At 41.4% G+C, this 22,713-nt stretch overlaps 1 protein-coding gene across 1 annotated transcript in view; it reads left to right on the plus strand.

Moving 5' to 3' along the window:
• The first annotated feature begins 1,344 nt into the window (after window positions 1-1,344).
• Window positions 1,345-22,713, plus strand: part of USP14 (ubiquitin specific peptidase 14) — a 33,053-nt gene continuing 11,684 nt past the window's right edge. The window contains exons 1-10 of the mRNA XM_065398047.1: window positions 1,345-1,518; window positions 4,192-4,337; window positions 5,025-5,057; window positions 7,240-7,344; window positions 9,550-9,653; window positions 14,509-14,567; window positions 16,595-16,725; window positions 17,144-17,224; window positions 18,167-18,246; window positions 20,662-20,776. Coding sequence (XP_065254119.1) covers window positions 1,503-1,518; window positions 4,192-4,337; window positions 5,025-5,057; window positions 7,240-7,344; window positions 9,550-9,653; window positions 14,509-14,567; window positions 16,595-16,725; window positions 17,144-17,224; window positions 18,167-18,246; window positions 20,662-20,776 — 870 coding nt within the window. The 5' untranslated portion in view covers window positions 1,345-1,502. The remainder of the gene's footprint in view (window positions 1,519-4,191; window positions 4,338-5,024; window positions 5,058-7,239; window positions 7,345-9,549; window positions 9,654-14,508; window positions 14,568-16,594; window positions 16,726-17,143; window positions 17,225-18,166; window positions 18,247-20,661; window positions 20,777-22,713) is intronic.

Raw genomic sequence — 22,713 nt, forward strand, 5'->3', positions numbered from 1 at the left:
ATTTTAACGTTTTTAGACGGTCTCTTTCTATAAGTCTATAATATATAACTAAACTATTGTTGTATGTAAAGTAAATAAGGTTTTTAAAATGTTTAAGAAGCTTCATTTAAAATTAGATTAAAATGCAGAGCCCCCCTGGACTGGTGGCCAGGCCCCGGGCAGTGTGAGGGCCACTGAAAATCGGCTCACATGCCGCAGGTTGCCTATCCCTGGGCTATACTCTCAGAAAAACACATAAGCAGCTTCATTGTACTTTTATAGTGATTACAGTTGAAAGATGACACGTCCAGTCAGACAGCAAGAGATAGCTGTGCTCTAATCTATATTCCAGAATTACTGGTAAAAACGATTGACAGATACTGAAAAAGCTAATTTACTTTCACCAATCAGAGAAACTGCACAAAACTATGGAGAATAGTCAGTTCTGTGTATTTTTTTATTCCCATTCACTATTAAGTCTCTTCAGACTTCAGCAAACCAGTTTCATATGAACTTTGGCACAAAAGATAGAGAAAAGATTAAGCAGGTGCCTTGATGGGGATGGCTAGCTTTCTCATTGTCTATGGAACCTCAAAAGCTAGCACATTAATTTGAAATAAGCCCAATTACTAACGAGTAAAAATTTTCACTGTACTAATGGTTATTGGGTGACTTGGTGTTTTCAATACAGTTCCGCGCTGACAAGTATTCCTATCACAAAATGACAATTGTACCAATACTGCCGAATCTACCCTTCAACGTGAGTTCAGCCCCCCTATCGTGAGATAGGGTTACCTCAAACTCACGAGGCTGCCCTAAAACAATAAAGGTGGGGTTCTTTTTCTCTGCTTTCTGATTCTGAGCCTTTTCCATGCACTTGCTTTACATTGTCAAGCTTTCCTCTGTAATTATACCCCCCCAGAACCGTCCATGGCCTTAGCCAGAGTGACTGCTGGGATTCTCACGCCCTCGCTTGCTGCCAGCAGCTGCGGCTTTAAGGAGAACGCTAAAAATCCCCAAACGATAAAATCCCAGGAGTTGGCAAGTTTCTTAGGAAAGGCCAAGAAAGAACAGCCCAGGAACCCGACCTAGCTTGGCGGGCCGGGAGGTGGCCCCTGGCTGCAAGTTAGCAGCGCAGAGAATAGGGGGAAATTCGGTGATTTTTGAGCCGGCCTCGGACTGGTGGGGGAGGGGGCTGGGCTCGTGAAGGCTGACCCCGGGCACCACCGCCCGATCGGCAGTGCGCGCGCAGCCACCCGCAGCTGCGCCCGAGCCTGGGGGGCGTGCCGGCTCCCAAGGCACGGGCGGGCGCAGCAGTGGGGAGTCGGCCATGTGACAGGAAGCCCCGGCGCCCCTTCCGGAGCTGCGCGCGCTGCTTCCCCCACCGCTTCCGGCGCCCGGGCTCCGCTTGCAGCGTCATCGTGAGGGGCCGGTTTGAATGAGACCCTGAGAGTGGGACGCGCCGGAGCCGTTGCCCGCTGACTGACGCCCCCTCCCCCTTCGGGACACGCCGCCCGCCCGCCATGCCGCTTTTCTCAGGTGAGCCGGGCCCTTCCGCGCTGGCCGGCGCCGGGCCTCCCCCGTGTGCGCGCGCCTGGGGGCAGCACGCAACAGTCTCTCTAATCCCGGGGCGACTCGTGGGCGGTGACCGGGCCACGTGAGTTACCGAGCGACTGAACAGGCGCAGCTAGGGTCCCGCGTGGGGCGCTCCCGCCTTTCCCCGGTGGGTCACTCGCTTAATTGTTTAATAATGCCCCGTAGCGCCAGAAAATGCCCCTAGGGTGGACCCCGGACAGACACTTCCCCCACGCCCGTGGACCCACTCGATAGATTTTCTTGGCTCAGAGTGAGCCAGTGTAGACAAGCAGCAGCTATCAGGCTTTGAACCAGATGCGCCCCCACTTTATAGTAATCTCCTCTAACCACATTTCCCTAGTTTCCTTATGAGAGTCTCGTGTGGGACAGTGTCAGAAATGCAAACAAATCACGTCTGCTGCATTCTGTAAACACCACAGCCTGGTGTTATAGGTATTACTTTCGTGCTCCTGGAGGTTGGGGAGAGGGACACTTCCTGTGCTTTACAAAAGCAAGCAATGTAGCAAGTGTGTGCTGTGGGGGTGTATATACAGAGAATTTAAACACCTTTGATACTGGTTTTACCTATTTGTCTAAACACATTGGTGTTCACCAAATAACAAATAATTCTACTCTCACTTTTCCTAATGTAGGCCCGTCAGCCTGTGCTTTTTTTTTTTTTTTTTTTTTAAAGCTGCACTGTATTCTAGTTCATACTAAAGAAGTTGCAGTTTAGCACAATTGCATCTCATCCCACCCACCGCGGTTTCCACCAAGGAAAGTTACTGGCAAAAGCTGTAAGAGCTGGAAACTCCCACTCTCTGGTGGCTCTTTTGAGGGAGTTATTGCTGGTGTGTGTGCATTTCACAGTTCAGCCCTCCAAGGCCGGTCAGAACATTTCAGTGCTTGGCCAATGAATTTAAAATGGCACTGTGAATTTATCTATCACCCTACAACCTCAACTGTGGTTTGCAAATTGGGGGGCCTTGTTTGGAGTTGGTGAATATGGCATCTCAAACTCATTTAAATTATCCATTGTTTCTATTCTGCATGGCCAAAGCATCATTACTTGACCCCCACCCCTGATGCTTTTCAGTAGATAGCCTGACTTCTGTTTTAGTTGTTTGTATAAGCTTTGCTTGAATGATTTTATTTCCTTATCAGGAGCACAGATATTGGGCACTAGTTGATGAGTTGTATGTTGGAAAGTGCTGGAAATTTCTATTACGGTATCTAAAATCATGGAAAAACTTTGTACAGTGTATTTCTATGGATACTAAGTTTTTAAAGATAGTCGTGTCTGAGATTATAAGGTTTATTGTCTTGCAGCATATTTAACATTCAGATTGGATACTTGTGCAATTGATTATTAGCATGGTTTACATAAGAACTCTCTTTTTTTGTACTCCAAAGCCTTTTTATGTTTGAACAAATTGCAAAAATGATTGGAACCTGCCTCTTCAAGAATGAACACTCTGTACTACCCTGCTTAAGGCTACCTATTTGTCATGAGAAACAAATGGGAGAAGTCATGGGTTTATGGCAAAAAACAAATCATAAATGTATAGAAAAAATGCAGAAGGACAGGCAAATCATGCTCTTTTTACAAATTATTATGTCTGTGTGGAAAAAATTGTTTAAAATCACTGGTCATTTTCCCATAGTCTGCTATCCTGGACCTATATAAATAATGGAAAATCCTTTATTAAATCACAGCTGCTTTATCCTTTATTGAAAAACCCTAAGTTGCTGGTTTGACAGGGACAAACATACTGCCATAACAGATAGCCACAACAATTTTGCTTCTATCATGAATTTGCCTGATAGAATGTAGCCTCATTATAGAGTATGCTGTGTTTGTGTTTTCAACGAAGTAGTAACATTCTGAAATAATTTTTAGAAATATACAACAGAATTTGATATAACCCACTGGCTGAAGATTTACAGTTCCTCTGGAAAACCATGCTGTTTCTCTGCCATGGGTCAGTGATGGATTAGCCTAGCAACAGTTGCTATGCTATGCCATGAATGGATTCCAGCTCTACTGCTAAGGAGTCAATTGCCTATAATATGTAAATGACTGGAGCTGCAGGACATTCCTATTACGTCCAACTACACTGGCTAAAATCATTTTGTGACTACTGTACTAGCATTAAAGCATTTAACGGTGGTGGTGTAACTGGGGCTACAAAGTTAATGTGCCATTGAGATAAAGCAAGATAGTCTGTCTGGGTACATATTTGACATGTGCAGTGTGCAATTTCATGTAAATAACCTTTGTCACCAGAAGTATTAGTTTTGTTTTGGAAGAACATAGTATAATTCTGTGTGGGATAACCCTAACTGACCCATGATTGATAATAGTTGCAATCAGCGTGGTCCATAGATTGGGGGGGATTAACTTTCTAATGACTTCTTAAGATTGGACAGAGAAATAGTTTTGCTTGGTTTTATTGTGAAACATGAATCTTGAATAATCTCTTCAAACTTGTTGGTAGCCAACCTGAAACTGAACGTATGGTGGGGGGGCTAAGGTCTTTCTTAGGTAAAATATTATATACTCATAGTTAATTCTAGAAACTAAATAAACTCATGTGGAAGAGAATGATCCACATGTGTAATGCATTGTTTTTGCAGTGAATGTAAAATGGGGGAAAGAGAAATTTGATGGTGTAGAGCTGAATACTGATGAACCTCCAATGGTGTTCAAGGCTCAGCTTTTCGCATTGACTGGAGTTCAGCCAGACAGACAGAAAGTTGTGGTGAAAGGAGGAGCTCTAAAGGTAGAAATCACCAATAACTTCCTTGTATTTGTCTAATTCTGTTTATATTCTTACTGTTGATTAAACGTTAATCAGAACATTAATGTTACAAATGTATAAATGTATGACCATGAACAGTTCAGAAAACACATAGTATGATGTGTTGATGCTGTAGGTCTGTTGCTTGTTACTGGAAAATGTTTTTCAAAATACAGATTGATTAAATGGTGGTCAACACAAACCAGTATTTCAAAACTTTTCCCCACGCCTTTGGTATTTTCCTTGTTGCTTAAGAATTTAACAGCACTTTCTATCTGTATACCTCAGTTACGAATTTTAGCTTGTTTCTGAATTGCAGGCCAGTGAAAACAATCCAGAACAGACAGTGCATCTCTGCCATACACTTTTTATGCCAATATGACTTAATTTGGTCAATTTGCCTTCTTTCCCTTCATTCTGAAACAGATATTGGAGCTGACTAGTTGTAAAACTATCAAGAGCCATCTAGAAAAGAGTACCTTGCTGTTTTTAGTTTAGATTGACACAAGATTGGAAAAAGAATAGTCTCTAGTAAAGTGTTAACACTTTGCTATAATGTGCTGTTCAGAGACAAATGACTAATGTTGGTGAAAGCATCAGTTAGCTTTTTGAGTCTTCTAAAAATACTGTAAGACAGTAACACAATCCTTTGCTTCCCTTCAAACATAGGATGATGAGTGGGGCAACATCAAAATCAAGAATGTAAGTATCATCAAAAATTCACTTGCATATTGGTAAACGGCTTAAAACTTGATCATTTTATTATAGTGATGATCTTTTTAAGAGTCTCTCATTACTTCCATCATAAGTGGGGTGATAGTCTTATGACTTTCAGGAAAAAATAGGAATGCCATAGTGAATAATGGGAGATACACTTAATCAAAATTGTCATAGGCTTTGTTTTGTAACCACAGTGGCCTTTACATTTTCTGCTTTTAGACTAACAATTTTAGGATGTAGTTGTCTTACCTAAGCATAATTTTAAAAATCTCCACACTGGGTCTCCTAACATTTGTTCTCTGGGAATATGGTGAGAGAACCTTGTGAGCTAGGACCTATGGGGAAATGACAATGTCTTCCTGATATGCCTTGAGAATTTTTTTTATTGCATTTTACATTGATAGGCACTACTCACTCAATTGCTCTCCTAGGATTGTTTCTCTGGTATAGGGTCTGTACTGCTTTCACGAGCCTCACTGATGAGGTTTATCTGCTATTTTTCCACTCCCGGGGTAATGCAAGAGATTCTTGTGATTTTATTTTTGTTCTTTCCCTGTAGCCTACTAGCACTTTTACTCAACACATCCATATTATTTATCCAATATTCTGCCTGACCAGGGAAAGGCAGAGGTTGCTCCTGAGCTCTCCCTGATGGTTCTCTTCTTTCTTGTAGGAACTTGGTAGTTCCTTTCTCTTAGCTTCAGCAGCAGTCTGGTAGGGAGGGGATCTTTAATGAACAGACAGGGGAAAGTTGCTTGATTCCCCTAGCCTGGCGGTAGCTCTCCAGCACAACTATGCAGTATCAGCAGGGTGGTGCAGTAGATCAAAGAGCTATGGCAAAGGCACTTGCATACTATTGTGTTGAGGGCTAGACAGGTAAAATTCTGGTCTTGCACTGTGTACCAGTGCTGGTAGCCTTCCTCCAATAATCTAACCACACTTCAGGATAACTTAAAGAATTTATACTACTTGGGGAGAGTCTCTGGGTACTTATTACTTATTTTTTGATATACCCCTTTCATCACCAGCATCATACTTTCAAACACTGACCTGTTGGTCGAAGGGGAAGTAAATGTCTATGGTGTGGAGCCACACAGGTTGTCCCGATGGCAAGCTCCTTTTGCACACACTGGTCCAGGAAAGGTCATAGCACCAGTACCTTTCTCCCCTAACTGTCCATTTCTTGTTCTCTGGGCAATACTGTGGAGCATCCCCAACCCATTTTCCCCTCATATCTATGCCATATTGGCCACCCTTGATCAAATATTTCTCACTTCCTCAAATAGCTCCCCTGTCCTCAGAGGTGGCATCTCGCTCTTCCCCCTCCTCTTAGTATTCCCATCCCAAGAGAACACACAGATCCAAAACCCACAAGCCAGTCTTCATGGTAGTAAATTCAACAAGATCCCTCTCAAGCTTCCCCAAATCCTTAGCCAAAGAAGGGTGAATTTCTTCCTATTCAGAGTAGTCTGAACTTGAATAATTAGCAACTTTTGCACACATGCATGTGGAGATTCTAGTAAACTTTATTTTATCCTTTCAAATCTGAACATAGTTCTGGCTCTTAACTTCTTGAGGCCCAAGCTCGAAGAAAAGGAGGATAAAGTAATTTCCCTTGTACAGTACTGGAGTATGAAAGACTTTTGACTCTGAAGGGTCAAAAACGGTGGGAGTTTTCATTTAAGGGTATTCTGTGGTTCATTAATTTTTTTAGTCCTAATTGGAACCTGTTACAGCTGTTTATTAGAAAGATCTTGGCTACTGACTGATATAGTGTCCAGGCCAAATGGAAATTTGCATAAAAAATACTAAGAAATTTTTCCTATTGTGCATTTTCTACATAATTACAAAGTTAGTAGTACTGTTTAGAGATTAATGGACTAAAATCTTTTTCTTAGTTTTCATGAAGGAAGGGTGATTCATAATTCAATATAAATATAAAATAAAGCAATAGATTCACTTCATTTTTTGTTTCATTGGTTATCTTTGTCTTTAGAAACAATAATGCAGTATCAAATAGACATTGTAAGAGAACACTTAGTTTACCTCCAATAGGAGATATCCGAAATTACTAAACTTTAGAGGTATGCAGATTTCTACCTTTCTTGCACTTGTATTTTATGGATGTTCTTTAAAGTTTCTGCTTATATCTGCTATATTACAGGGGATGACCTTATTAATGATGGGCTCTGCAGAGGCACTCCCTGAGGAACCGGTAGCTCGACCTGTCTTTGTAGAAGACATGACGGAAGAGCAGTTAGCCTCAGCTGTAAGCATATTTTGTACCTTAGATTCCTGTTATCTTTTGGATAACTGCACTTTTCAGTGTATTTATAATGTTTATTTAAAAATGGATCGTAAACTATAACTTATTTACTTATCATTTCTAGTATCTAACAAACCTGAAGGTGTTGACAATGTAATGTGACTTTGGAAGAAATGGTAAAAAGTTTGCTTTAATTTATAGCTCATTTAACTAATATCATTTAACTAATATCATTTGGCTTGAACCAGCCTTATCATGGGGAGGCATATCGTAGAACCTCAGAGTTATGAACACCAGAGTTACGAACTGACCAGTCAACCATACACCTCATTTGGAACCAGAAGTACACAATCAGGCAGCAGCACTAGAGGAAAAATAAGCCAATACAATACTGTGTTAAATGTAAACTACTAAAAAAAAAAAAAAAAGGAAAGAAGCATTTTTCTTCTGCACAATAAAGTTTCAAAACTATATTAAGTCAGTTGTAAACTTTTAAAAAACAACCATAACATTTTGTTCAGAATTATGAACAACCTCCATTCCCACGGTGTTCATAACTCTCAGGTTTTACTGTAGTACAAACTTCCAAGATGTGGCTCAGGAGAGGCATCTGAAGCCAGACTTGTATCGTCCTTGTGTTTTTGATCCTGGGCTTCTCTTGAACAAAGACTACTAGTAGTGTCAAATTATTTGGTGGCTTTTTTATATTTATAATAGTGCACCCTAAAAATATCCTAGTCTCCTTATGTGAACATTGGTTCCCAGTTGAAAATTTGAAACTTTTTTTTTTTTTAAACTGTTGGAGTAGAAGGAATCTTCTTTGTGAGAGGGGGATCTGTGGGGGGGGGGGGGGGGGGAAATTGACTTAATGTTTGAAAACAAAAGTTTCCCTAGTTCGGGATGTATTTTTTTTGTTAATAACTTGAATAGTTTTGTTTGTCCTTAATCTGAACTAGAAGCTCTTTATGGTATTTTTTTTGATTAACATAAAACAGCCAACATGACTTTTGAACACAGAACTATTGTTCCACATGTACAGTAGCCAATTATAAATAGCCATATGATGATGGCTTTGTAATTTAGGACTGACATGTATTTTAATACTTACGTAAGAGCCGCCTATGGTCCAAGAGGAAAATAATTGATACTTACATTATATATACCTATGAGACTAGAGCTATCCAGTCACTTACACTAACTATTAATAATAGAGGTGAACAAGGAGACGTAGCAATCTTGGATCAAATTTGAAGGATTTTACATGTTGTTTTTTCTCTTACCAAATTTTATGTCCCTGAATTTTTGACATCTGAATTTCAAATATGCCTATTCTCTGTTTTTTTAACAGACACACTAACACAGATTGTGTAGCTAGATGAATGCTTTTTCCCAAAAATTTATCCAAATGCGTAATTGACTCATTTTGTACAAATCAATTTTTCCTGATATCTGGCTCACTTTTTATTAAATAAGCTTTACAAAATATCATAATATATTTGTGCAATTATTTCTAATGGTTCCTGAAATTGTTATGGTCCAGTTATTACATTAGTATGACCATTTTCTTTGTTTAAGAAGTTAGATCAATATTTTTAAAATGTAAACTTCAGGACCTCAGAAATTCAAAAAACTTTTTAAACTCCTCCCTGTAAACTAATGATAAAGCAAAAGCAATATTTTAACAATTTAACTATGTATTTCATTACTTTTCAGAGTTCTGCTGAGAACATAGACATTGTTTTAACATTGATTTGATTATATTACAACTATCATTAAAAACATGTATGCAAGATTATCAAGGCAATTAGCAAGAAAAAAGATATTTTAAAGTTTGAATTTGATTATAATTGGAACCTCTGTAAATGTCTTCCTTTTAGGAGATTTGCCCTCTAAATTTCATTCTGTTCACTATACCAAAACGTACACAAAAATAAAATGAAGCACTCTTGAATGTTTTTAAAAGCACTAAAGTGCACCAAAATGTGAAATACTTCAAACTAACAAGATAATAGAACTAAAAATAAATACTTTAATAAATCTATTAATTCAAATTTATTTTTGTAGATAAAATTTGATGTAACATGGTTGATCAGGTTTCTTTAATTTCAGATCTGTCCTAACAAGCTACTGTCTGAGTTACAGTATTTATACCAAAATAATTTAAAATGTCTCTTAAATCTTCAAGCACCGTGTATATTTCCTTGGCAGATGGAGTTACCATGTGGTTTGACAAATCTTGGCAACACTTGTTACATGAATGCTACAGTTCAGTGTATCCGCTCTGTGCCAGAACTGAAAGAGGCCCTTAAGAGGTAGGGTTCAGTACAAAAGTACTAAGATTAAAATTGTTTTCTTTGGATTATGAAGTGTCTGTTGTGTAAAATTGTCGTCTTAATAGAGTTAGACTAATAGAATCATTGTGTTGGTTACATCTTTGTCCTTACTAAGAAGTCAAAGCAGCTGTATATTTATAGAAGCTAAAATATTTTTAATAGAGAATTGGTTCTGTCTCACTAAAAAAGTTCACATCCAAATTCTGATCCAGTCTACTGCAAATAAGACTTCACAAAACTGTTTAGGCAGGTTGCTGAACTTTGATCATCTACTCTTCTTGGGTTTACGTATATTCTGTTTTCGTCTAAAGTATTATGATCTCTCCTAAAAAAAAGAAAACCCCCCCCCCCCCAAAAAAAAACCTGTTATGCATTTAACTTAAGAAACAGTGCTGTTTCTTTGCAAAAACACTTTTCCATAACTCTGTCCACTAGTTTGCAAACTGTCCAATTACAGATTATATAGCTTGTGATGTTCAGTATGTTACATTTTGTTGGCAACACAATGAAAGATTTAGTTTTATAAATCCAGAAGCATTTTTTTAATACACTTGGTACTTCCTAATTTTCCTGACTCTTCTAGATTGAGGTGTGGAAACAGCCAATTTCTACACCGATTTAATTGTGAGTAATGCATGGAGGATTTTGCTACCGTCTTGAGGGTCAGCAAGATAAATAAATCTGTTCTTCCAGACTTACCTTTGGAGAATTCCAGTGACCGAGCCAACAGGCATACAATATGAGAGGTCTTTAACATTCAAGAATTGTGGGAATAATGGTCATTTAGGCAGGATTACTTCACTCATGTAGAATGATCAAACTCTTAACACTTCTGCACTTGACTTGGTTTCCCCAGTACTCCTGAGTGAATTCTGTGATCACCCTTCAGCTCTCTTACCCCTCCCCACCCCCCATATGCCGGGATGTGGATTCGGTGGTGAGGCTGCACTCGACCCTGAAACAGCGTGAGGGCCAGGCCTATCCCAGAAAACACCCCAGGGCCCTGCCCCTCTGTACCAGCTGTGGGCAGGCAGGCTTAGCACAGCAGAATCCAAGTATGGAAGGGCTTATTATGGAAGGGATTGAGGTGTGGGTTAAGAGGGCTCTGGGTGGGGCAGTTTGGGTGCAGGCAGCTCAGTGGCGGGTCCGGATGTGATGGGGGATGGGGTTACAGCTGCAGGGGCAATGGGACTATGCAGCGGGTCAGGTGAAGGTGGTTGGGGCTCAGTGGGGGGGGGGCTTAGTGGTGTGGCAGGGGGGTTTGGGTGCTGGGAGAGTGGGGCTGGGGGGGGGGTGTCCGGATGCAGCTGGTTGGGGCTCAGTGCAGTGGGGGTCCAGGTGAATAGGGAGTGAGGCTTGCAGTATGGGTTCAAATGCGGGGGGCCCAGCAGGGGGTGGGGCTTGGTGGGGAGATGGTCTGGGTGCAGCGTTGGGGGGTTTGGATGTAGGGGGGGAGGAGCTTGCTGGGGGTCCAGATGCAGGGAGGGTTGGCGGGGGTGGGGGGGGGAGGGCATGAGGCTCAGTGTGGATGTCTGGGTATGGGGGCTTCCGGTTGCATGGGGGTTGGATGGACGGGGGAGCAGCTCCCTGTACAGTGACCCCTCCCCATGCAGCTGAGGAGCGATGGGGGTAGGAAGTGGTGGGGGAGGGGTGCAGAGCTTCCTGCAGTTGGGGGAGGTTTCTGGGGGTGGGTCTGACCCAGCCCCAGCTACTCTGTGCAGGGAAAGTGTGCTCCTCCCCCAGCCCAGATGGGACTGCAAGCTGATCCCATTGCAGGGTAGGAGCTACCAGGGGGAGCTGGGGAGGGCCAGGTGCGGGGTGGGGTTGAGACTTGGATGGGGGAAGATTGGGAGGGGTCTGAGTCAGGGGTGGGGGGTAGTCTGGATGCATGGGGGTTGGGTGGACTGGGGGTGGGTCTGACCAAGCACCACCTGGGGAGTCCCCAAGCCCCCCGTCCTCCCACAGTAATTTAGCTCACTGTTGGCTGCCCCAGGTGCCTGAAAGGATGCGCCTGAGCTGCTGGGGAGTGGCACGTGATCCCTCTTGCAGCTTCCCTTTGATTCCCTGTCAGAGAGTAATTTTTCTGCAGGGAAACAAAGAAATCTGCAGGGGACATGAGTTCTGCACCCATACAGTCGTGCAGAATTCCCCCAGGAGTAACATGTACAGTAATACTGATTATCCAAATACTTACTCAAATTAATTGCCTTCCATTCTATTAAATAATCAAGATTTGACTGTTAAAGTAATGAGTCTGGCATCAACGTTGCCTTGTATTAACTTTGATAGCTGTTTCTAGGCTGTAAAATTTACACATCTAACTACACTGGAAAACTGTTCAGAAATAATCTTGGGGGGGAAATCCCATAAATCTTAATTTCAGTCAGGAAATCTTTTTCACACTTAGTTTTAGTGCTGTATTTAGTATCTTAAATATTACATGGGTGAGTGTCAAGATATATCCTATAAAACTGGCAGGATGCAATAAAAGGTGGCAGTATTCTATTTGCTGGGAAACCAGCCCTGGAAAAAGACACATTCACTGCTCTGAATGGTGTTTGCAGGACTCACCCTCTCTCTCTTGATGGCAGCACAAAAGGATAGTGAGGAGGGAAGTAAAGCTGAGTTAGCTCAGCTGGGCAAGCTTAGTGTTCTGGTTTCACTTCACATCAACTATCCTATTGAGGTCTCTAGGAGTGTCGTCCCCCTTTAGCTTCCCATGGTTGATGTACCTCTTTCTGATGAAAGGGATACTCTCCCTGGTCCTTCCTGACATCAATTTTTGTGGAAGCCAGGTCCAAGGTTGAAGTAAGAGAAGCACAGATCCCTTTTCCTATCTTGGAGGAGCCTGTTTCCTCAGAGCTCCTCCTCTACGTACTAAAGTAAGGGCTCATTAGGAAGAGGAATCTGATATAGGAGTAGCAGGAGAGGCTCCCAGACTTGCCCAGCAGTGAGTGAAGCAGCAGCATCACCTGACAGAAAATATGTACCTGACCTACTCCTCCTTAAAGAAAGATCTGTTCCATCCATTACTTCCCTCTGAGTGGAGCAGGGAAGAAAGGGTGCCCACCAGCTCTATAAATTTTATTCAAAATTTATTTTAAGAGCATAAGAACTACCATACTGGGTCAGACCATGGTCCATCTTGTCCAGTATCCTGTCTCCAATAGTGGCCCATACCAGAGCTTCAGGCGCAATGTACAGAACAGGGCAGTTATCGAGTGATCCATCCTTGTCTTGCTCTCCCAGCTTCTGGTAGTCAGAGGTTTAGGGTTGCCTCAACCATGGGTTTCAGTCCCTGATCATCTTGGCTAATAGCCATTGATGGACCTACCCTCCGTGAACTTACCTAGTTCTTTTTTTAACCCAGTTATACTTTTGGCTATCACAGCATCTCATGGCAGTGATCTCCACAGGTTAGTTGTACATTGTGTGAAAAAGTACTTCCTCTTGTTTGTATTGAACCTGCTGCCTATTAATTTCATTGGGTGACCCCTATTTTTTGTATTGTGTGAAAAGGTAAAGAACACTTCTGTGTTCACTCTTCCTACATCATTTATGATTTTATAGACCTCTATCATATCCCCCCTTAGTCATCTCTTTTTTTTTTTTTTTTAAACTGAACTAATCTCTTTAGTCTCTCCTCATGGAAGTCATTCCAAACCCTTGATCATCTTTGCCTTTCTCTAACTTTTTCCAGTTCTACTAAATGCTTTTTGAGATGGGGTGACCAGAACTGGATACAATATTCAAGTTGTGGGCACACCATGATTTATAGTAGCATTACGATATTTTCCATCTTATGTTCTATCCTTTTCCGATAGTTCCTAACATGCTGTTAGCCTTTTCAAACGCTGCACGTTGAGCGGAAGTTTTCAGAGAACTATCCACAGTGACCCTAAATATCTTAATCTCGTAAGCTGGAGGAAGTTGCATTGGATATTTCAGAAATTTCTAAGGAGTAACTCCTGCATGTGCTCCCTCTTTCCTGTGCTTTTCTAAAATACATTCTTCTCCTTGGTAGAAATCAGGATTGGACACACCAGAAATGTGCCCCATCTTGTTCCATGCTTTTGGTGCACATTCTTTCCCCTCCACCCCTACCCCCCAGCTGGCTGGGAACCTGCTTGGGGACATGAACTTCTTTTGTTTACTTACTCTCTTGTCCCCATTGTCTTCCCCTTGCAACACTCCATTGTTTCATAAGAGGGAGATGTGTGACAATAGCTACCAGAACTAGTGATCTCCCCATAGCTTTGATCTGCTTTAACCACTGAGTGTGGCTATTCCTCCCCACCTTGGCTCAAATCATTTTGGGAAGCAGATGTTGTTGCTCCCATGTGAAGCAGTAGAAACCTGTGGTTAGGCAAGTGTTCAGCCTTACTTTTCATGTGCTAAGCAAGGAAAGGCTCCTCTTCCAAGAAACAGGAAGAGAAGGGGGACAGAATTAAATGGAAGTAGAGTGTATGCAAAAGTACATAGAATTAAAATAATCAAATTTTTAATTTATTTTTCATTTACCCTTAAGCAAAAGTGATTTGAGGGATGCCAGCCTTTCCTTTGCTTCAGCGTGACTATAGCAGAAATGATGGTTGGGGGGAGGGGGGGGGGGTGTCAAAGAACTAGAGGATGTATGCTGCCAGGAGGTAAATACTTGGATTACATCAAGTTCAGTGAATCTCCCCAGAACCCTTTTTCAGAATGTGTTTTTTAATTTCTATCTGACCATTTTATCCACTCCCCTCTTTTGTGAATTAAAAACCTGGTGTTTATTTTAAAAAAATTATTTTATATGATTTCGTTTAATTGCATGCAAATTATCTGAATCTTTTAGGTATGGCGGTGCCTTAAGAGCTTCAGGAGAAATGGCCTCTGCTCAGTATATTACTGCAGGTCGGTATTTGGATGAGAACACTGGTTTTGCTATTATGTAACTTTACCTCTTGGCAGCTGGAGTCCAGGATTGTTATTGCAAGTCTTTAATGTGTGTTTTTCTTTGGAGTTTATGCCTTGGGTAACTCCAGAGCACTGAGGGGTTCATTTTAACTTTTACCAACTCATGTACTTCTAAGGTACATACTTACCTGTATACTTTTCTGCACCTTCCAAAATCTACTCCAACAGAGGTATACTTGGAGTAGTGTGGATTACCCACATGAAACTAGGCACAATCTAGCCTAAAATGTAAATCATTATAGCCCTTATTTCTTAAGTGTGGTTTAAAGTAATTGGGACTTTAAAGCACTCCTCTCCATCATTTGAGGTGAACACTTGCCATGTAAACATTTTAGTGGACAGTTCTTTTTTTTCACTTAATAGTAGGCTATAACTGTACTTCTGGAACTCACCATCCCAGTAACACTACATTAGGTGTTATTGGCCTTGCAATACCACTGGAGTAATATTGACTGCTATCCTCAATATGCCATAATCTTACCCTAGAGATTCAAACATCATAGTAGTGTCATATATTTAATCTCCAAAGGGAAAGTAACATTTTATTTTGGTGGTGGTGATGGTGGTCTGGGTAGCAGGAGCTCACAAAGGCCCAGTATCTCTGAGCTCTAACTAGAACTCTAGTTAGACCCTTTACATTTGAACAAGGGTACTACTTGTCCACTTTGTTTTCTTTTTTTACTCTATTTCATTGCCCCACTAAGATGCTGGGCCAGCACACTGGGATTTCTACCAGTCCATTTAAGGAAAAACAAAACAAAATAAAGAAGGAAAGGTCCAGTTTGTGGGTATGCCTGCTGATCGAATTTTGGGGTGGTAAGTTCAATGGTTACTCTATACAACCATGCCTGCCCCTTCCCCTCTCACTACCTCTACTTTGTGTCCCTTATTATTTTCTTTTGAGGTGACAACGTTGCTTCTGAGGAGTCCAATACATTGATAAGTAAATCCTTAGTTAACTCTTTGGTGCTGGGCTGGTCAGGAGCTCCTGCATGACACACAGGCATTTTTTAATGCCTGTGTCACATTTAGATAATGCCTCTTGGAGTCAGTATTTAAGAGATGTTGGATCACAGGGACAGGAAGAAATTGGCCATAAAACGTAGTTCTTTTTGTTATAAAATGACATTAGCTATATCCATTAGTATAAAAGCTTCATGCCTCAGTCTCCTTCCTGTAAAGCCTACATTACAGGCTGTTGTGAGCAGCAGTCGGTGTTTGTAAAGCGCTTTGTAAACTTGAAGTGCTGTATAATGGGTACATTTTTAGAAATAAGAGTAATCTATGTAGCTAGGAATGGGGGGGAAAGGGTGTGTGTGTGTTGCCACTCAACATATTCTTAATCAGCATCATCCACTACACTGCAAATAGTTTTGAACTTTCTGCACTAATGTACATTCACTTGCTTTCCTGGGTGCAAAGTTTGTTTAAGTATTCTCTGAAGAATTTTAAGTGTGGGAAAAATCAAGTTTAGTTTTGGTCCTATCAGCAATAAGTGACACTTAAGTCACTGTGGCTTTCAGTTCTAGAAAGTGGATCTTAACCTGAACACCTTTATGTTTTTAGGTTTAGACATGTTACAAAGACATTGTGCCTCAGGAGTGTGTTAAATAGTTTTTGGTGAACGAAGATTCTATTTTTGGGCTGTTAGTGAGGAACCAGCTTCAGACGGCATCAAAGGGCTTCAAGGCACTATGTGCCCATCTTTCATATCTGGGTCATTTATTAGGCCTGCGTAATCATGTTTGCAGGCACATTTTGCCGGTGCATCTGTTGTAACTACTGTTAAACAATTTGGCCCTATGGTGAAAAGTTCTAATTTGACACTGTTAAATAAGTGTTCCCTTTCAATATTGTTGCCTTCTTGCTGTTCATTTTAACTACTAGTTTGCTGTAATATTTTTAAGTTGATTTTTTTAAATTTAATTTTTTTATTTTCAAAACTCACTTGCTTTATTTTTAAGCTCTTAGAGATTTGTTTGATTCCATGGATAAAACGTCCTCCAGCATCCCACCCATCATTCTCCTGCAGTTTTTACACATGGCCTTCCCACAATTTGCAGAGAAGGGTGATCAAGGCCAATATCTCCAACAGGTAAAGACTTTCACTTAACTTCCAGTATATTATACAGTGTCCAAGCAATACTTTTCTGGAAAAGATGTATTTATGAAATAACTTACTCTGTCATAGAATATAGTTGCAAAGCATTAACTCAACAGAAAATTACTACTTCTAGCTGTTGAAGTCCAAATATTATTCTGTAGCCTTTTGTATCCCAAAAACTAGATTTTTTTGGGGGGTGTAGAAAAAATGTTGCATGAAGAGTCAAACACCAGCGCAGCAAAATGAGTATTTTTGGGATGGCAACAAGTTCATAGTTAATGAATTGTCAGGTTCCAAACTTCATGTTATAATCAGGGGATTGATAGTAGTTTCATAATAGTACATATCTAACATCATAAATGCCAATTACTGGTATCTAGTCAAATTTCAATATTCTGTTTTTTCATAGGATGCCAATGAATGCTGGGTACAAATGATGAGGGTACTACAGCAAAAGCTGGAAGGGATAGAAGGTGATGCTCTTATGGAGGTAATTGAAATCATCTTATATTATTCTATGATTCTGACTATAGATGAGGCTGTAATACAATATTCATGACTTATATTCCTATTGGGTGGGTATGTCAATAAATAGTTAAACCAATTTCATTAGGTTGGAGCATTACCAGGTTCTCCCTAGGCTATATTTATAGTCTAATAAATGAAATTGCCTCATGATGTTGAGAGCCAGTGCAAGGCCCTCCATGCTACTTAAATTGCACATTGGGGTGCCTGTGCTATGGAAGGAGTCTCCATGTTGGCCCTACATAAGCCAGTGTGGAAGACCACAATGGTGAAGGGCCACAGGATCAGTGCTTATGTGAGTCCAGTGGCCCTAATATTCTATTCATTTGATATGACGTTGGCTGTTTCTGAAAAGCATCATCGTGCTTTGTGGATTCAGAGAAGGATGTCAGCAGGAATGCTGCGGCAAACAGGATTAGCTTAGTTAATTCACCGAGAACTCTATTTCCTCCAGGGTTAAGGTCGAGACTTCCCCCAAAGTGTAGCTTTAAAAAAAATAATTTGTGGAGTGTCTTGGTTTACAAAGGTCAGTGATAAAACAGCTTTGTTTATAGTTTAAAAAGTATTATAGAGAACTCTACCTTTCAATGAAAAATAAAGTAATGCTGTTTTTAATAACAAAGACATTTGCTGTTTCTTGCCAGTATTATGGTCAAAAGAGACTGCTTTCACAGTAATTAAATGCTAATGTTGGTGTCTAGTCTAAATCGTTTTCACTCTGATAGGGAGACTAAGCAAATGAAATTTCAACTTACCTAGTTTTCTTGTGTAACCATAGGTATGTGTTCTTTTGGAATGAATAGGCATTAATGAACTACCTTTTAAAAGTACTTAATTGTAGTTTGCATGGAAAAGATTGTGTTTTTGTTTGCTACTTAAAAGTATAATAAGAGAACCTGTTTTGCAGACCGACTCTGGAGTTTCAGCAGCAGCTTCTAAAAAGAAGAGTTTAGTTGATCAATTCTTCAGCATTGAATTTGAAACAACGTATCCTAAGGTTTTAAATCAAGATATAAAGAGCGGTAGTGATTTAGTTACTCAGAGTGGGGAGGGGATTTCACACATAAGGGATAACATAAATGAAAAGCTTAACCCAGGAGAGGCTAGAGAGAGAAGATACTTGGCTAAAAGATGCATCTGGTATTGTAGAAGTACATAAAAGCACATCACAAAAATTAGAATAAGCAGTAACAGGAAAAATAGTACCTTTGGAAACTTTTTTTAAAAACAAAGCTTAAATACCCAATGGCTCTTCTCTAGAAACTAATAGCATTTGAAATTCTTTGCCTCAGGAAATGCTGAGAGTCTACTTTTACATGGATACCAACGATATCTTAATATAAAAGGGACTAGATGGCCACTCATTTAGTCACTAATTTGAGTGTTGCTGATGTTCTTAGCAATGTACAAAACGTGAAGTAGACTATCCCTTTCCTGAGGAATTTTGTCAAATGCAACAAATACATAACAAATAAGTCTCTCACCGTCAGGTGACTAGGAAGTGGATTCATCATACAATTTTCAAAGAGTAGCGTGTTTTTTTTTTTTTTTTTTTAATAGAAAAATAATTAGTTTAGGGAGATGGATCAGGACTGACATGCTCCATGGAAGTGGCATTTCAGTCATAGTGTACTATTCTTTTAACATCTACCCATAATGGAACTGAGTGCCATATTTGGGCCTGGGGAGTATTTTTTTCCCCTGGACATATGGGGAAGAACCTGAGGCAGTTTATTGTTTGCTTTTCTGAGATGTTGAGAGGGAAATATCTATTAAGATGAGGGTAGTAATCCTATATAACTTTTTTGATGCAGAGTCAGGCATTAGATCTTTTTGGAGCAAGAAGGTCATGCTTTTCTGCTTTCATACCATGGACCTCATTTTAGTTTCTGAGCCCCTAAACTGTGGGTGGAGGAGCAGAATGCATAGGGTAGGAGAATAGATACATAGGTCAGTGGCATGATGAAATGAGTCCACAGAAAGTTTGGGGTGTAGCTTGGAGAATGGGGAGAACGTGGTAATGGAAAGGCATGTGGAACAGAGATGAAGGTGTAGGAAAGGGAAGAGTTAGCTGATAGGGAGACTAGGAGGTACATGGTGGAAGGAACTGCAAATGAGGAAAGCCTGGACATAGGTGATCCACTATCAAGTGGTCACCTGATAGGAAGAACAGTGAAAGGAGGGGATGGATAAAACTACAGAAGAGGAAGTGATGGGGAGACTTGTTATAGAGTTAAGGAAGAAAGAAAGGAAGTTGAGATAGAAAGGAAGAAGGTATGGAAGGGGATGTGTACGGTCCTTAAGGATGCGATTTAGTCACGGATTCAGTGACTTTACTGGATGTCTGTGACTTCTTCAGCTGTCCGTGGCTGAAGGCGGGGCTGTGCACACCCCTCTGCCCCCCATGGCTGCCGTTGGGACTGTGCGGCCCCTTTGCAGCTTTGGCTGGGGCTGCAGCCACGATTGCTACCTCCCCTCCCCCCCCCCCCATGGCTGGCGCTAGGGCCATGTGCCCCTCCTCATGGCTGTGCCCAGTGACTGGGGCCAAGGCCATGCACCCCTGCTCTGCGGCTTCAGGGCCGGAACCAGGGCTGTGCGCGCTCTACTTCACCCCTCTCCCCCCACAAACTGCGCTGGGGCCGAAGCCAGGGCTGTGCCCCCTCCCCACCCATGCAGTGGGACTCGTTCTGTCATTTCCCCCCTCTCTCCCAAATGGGGCTCCAGCCATCATTCCGCTTCCCTCCCTAGCCTTGCCCCCTGGTTAGTTTTAGTAAAGTCACAGACAGGTGTCAAACTCCCGTGAATTTTTGCTTATTGTCCGTGACTTTTAGTAAAAAATAACTGTGACAAAATCTTAACCGTAACCATCATAAAATACGTTTTCAAAGAGACGGCTGTTCAGTGATCTAAAGAAATGGGGGGAGCGTGGGAGATAGCAGATGTAGAAGAACTTAGGGCAATTGTCTCTACTCCCCTCATTTGTCTCGACTCCCCTCATTCACTATCAGTGGAGTGTAATATCGAAGCAGATCCCAGGATTTGATATTGGCAAACCAAATAGAATAAAATGGCCTTTGCAAGGGTGTGTCAACAAAATGTGTATTGCGAGCTGTGGCTGTTTCCATGGCCTAACACTCTAGCCATTAGACTGGTTAAAGCAGAGAAGAGTGGGTGGGGATTTATTTAACAGAAGGGCTTTTCAGTGTTCCAAATTTTAGTAGTTTTTCTGATATTAAAACCACATTTACGTAAAAATTAAGCCTTCTGATTAGATAGTATTTTTACTCCTCCCTTTAGGAGTTTCAGCTTGTATTAACTGTTTAGTATTCCATTGATCCTACTAATGTAAATAGAGCATAGTTCAGCTCTTAAGGTGTGATGGTTTTCCTTAAGTGCGTGAAGCATGAAATGTACAGAAGCAGAAGAGGAGGAAGTAACTAAAGGAAAAGAGAATCAGCTTCAACTTAGCTGCTTTATTAATCAAGAAGTCAAATATCTTTTTACAGGACTAAAATTGGTGAGTAGTTATTAAATATATCTCGTTTGATTTACATTCTAAATTACCTATATCAGTGCTCTTGGCTTTCAGAGACAATATCTGACAGCAAGCTTCACTTCCCAATTTTAAAAAGGTAGCTGACCTTTTGAGGTGGAATATGCAAGAGGAAAAGGGGAGGTGAATTGCATATTAACAAACAATAAAACATAAATAGAGCACTAGCTGGAAACTGACATAGTGCAGCCAGAGATTGATTTCTAATTCCAGCTGTCTTCAAGAAAATCTATTGCTCATGCTTAGGGCTCCGTGTCTGTCACAGAGGTCGCAGAAGTCACAGATTCTGTGACTTCCTGCGACCTTCGTGACTTCTGAAGCGGCCAGTGTGGCTGACCCCAGGGCTGTCCCCAGGGCTAGCTGCTCAGGCGGCCCTGGGGGCAGCAACACCGGCCACTGCTGGAGTGGCTCTGCAGCTAGCTGCTAGGGCGGACCGCCTAAGCGGGGGTGGCTAGGGCAGCGGGGGTGGCCCCTAGGAGATTCTTCCTCGCCCTTCCTCCCCCCCAGCAGTGACCCAAGTGGCAGCGGGCCCCCTGGGGCTTCCCCCCTCCCCCCAGCGGTAACCTGAGTGGTAGCAGGCCCCTTGGGGCTTGCCTCCCCCACGCCCTCCCCAGCGACAACCTGAGCAGCAGCAGGCCCCCTGGGGTCCCCTCCTCCCCCCGTTCAGTCAGGGGTATTTATGGTATAAGTCACGGAGCGGTCACGGGCCGTGATTTTTTTTCTTGTCCATGACTTTTACTAAATATACCCATGGTTAAATCGTAGCCTTAATCATGCTGAATTGTGCTCCCAAACTATCATAGGGTTTGGATAAATATTCTCGTTTGAACTGAGACCAAAAAAGCAAATGACCTAAACACTTGGAGCATGTCTTTCCAGGAATAAGGCCAAATACTTTGTACTACTGAGAGAAACATGTAGGTAGTACCATTCATAATTGCGGATATGTTTATCAAGTCAGCCATTGTTGAATTTGCCACCACCTACAGAAAGATGCTGCTTTGGCTGTTGGTGAAACAGCTGGCAGACCAAGCGGGAGCAGAAGCATACTGATAGGCCGAGCAAGCAGAATGCCAAATCTGAGAATCCTTCCTACACAATGGTGTAAGGGAATGCAAAGCTGACAAACATAAATGGAAGGAGTACCTGTTAGTTTGGCTGCTGAGGAAGCAGGGGGAGTTATCAGATTTTTTTTCTTCTACTTCACTCATCCAATGGCAACTGCTAGAATGGTTAGTGTACTGTCGGCAATAAATTCTGAGGCAAACAAATTTACAGCAGCATAAAGCAGAAGAACATTTAGAAGTGAGTTATTAAAAACTAATGCTACCCTCCTGCAAAAATTGCAGGGCTTTCCTGTGAATTTATGCCTAACATGCAATATTATATGCACGGCTCAGATTACCACCAGGTGTAGTATTTGTATAAAATAATAGTACTTTGAGAGTTGTTTACATTTTATAAATTATTTCCACAAGAGTTCACTCTTATTTGTGAGAGAAATAGTGTATATGGGATGAGAAACCTTATATAATTTTTTTTTTAAATTACATGGGTTTCATCTAAATAGAAGTAGAGTAAGTAAATTTCTCCAACAAGAAAAATCAAGGGTAAGGCTGAGAATCTTCTCTTTTTGGGACAAGCCGCCCGAGGGAAGACTGACCTTCCAGAATTCCCCAAACTTAAAACTTGGGGAGAGAAAATCATGATGACAACAACCAGGCCACTCTAGCTTTTTACTAGTCTTAGTCTGCACCTGGAGGAGGTCCATGAGCAAGAAGTGCTGTGCCAGCAGAACATTACTGTCTGGCTTCTGGACTGCAATTCCAGCCCCTGCTCTGAGCCAGAAGACTGAACTGAAGAACTTGCAAAAAACCCATTACCTTAAGTATCATATTTTT

This window comes from Emys orbicularis, chromosome 2 (assembly GCF_028017835.1).
Source record: "Emys orbicularis isolate rEmyOrb1 chromosome 2, rEmyOrb1.hap1, whole genome shotgun sequence".
NCBI lineage: Eukaryota > Metazoa > Chordata > Testudines > Emydidae > Emys > Emys orbicularis.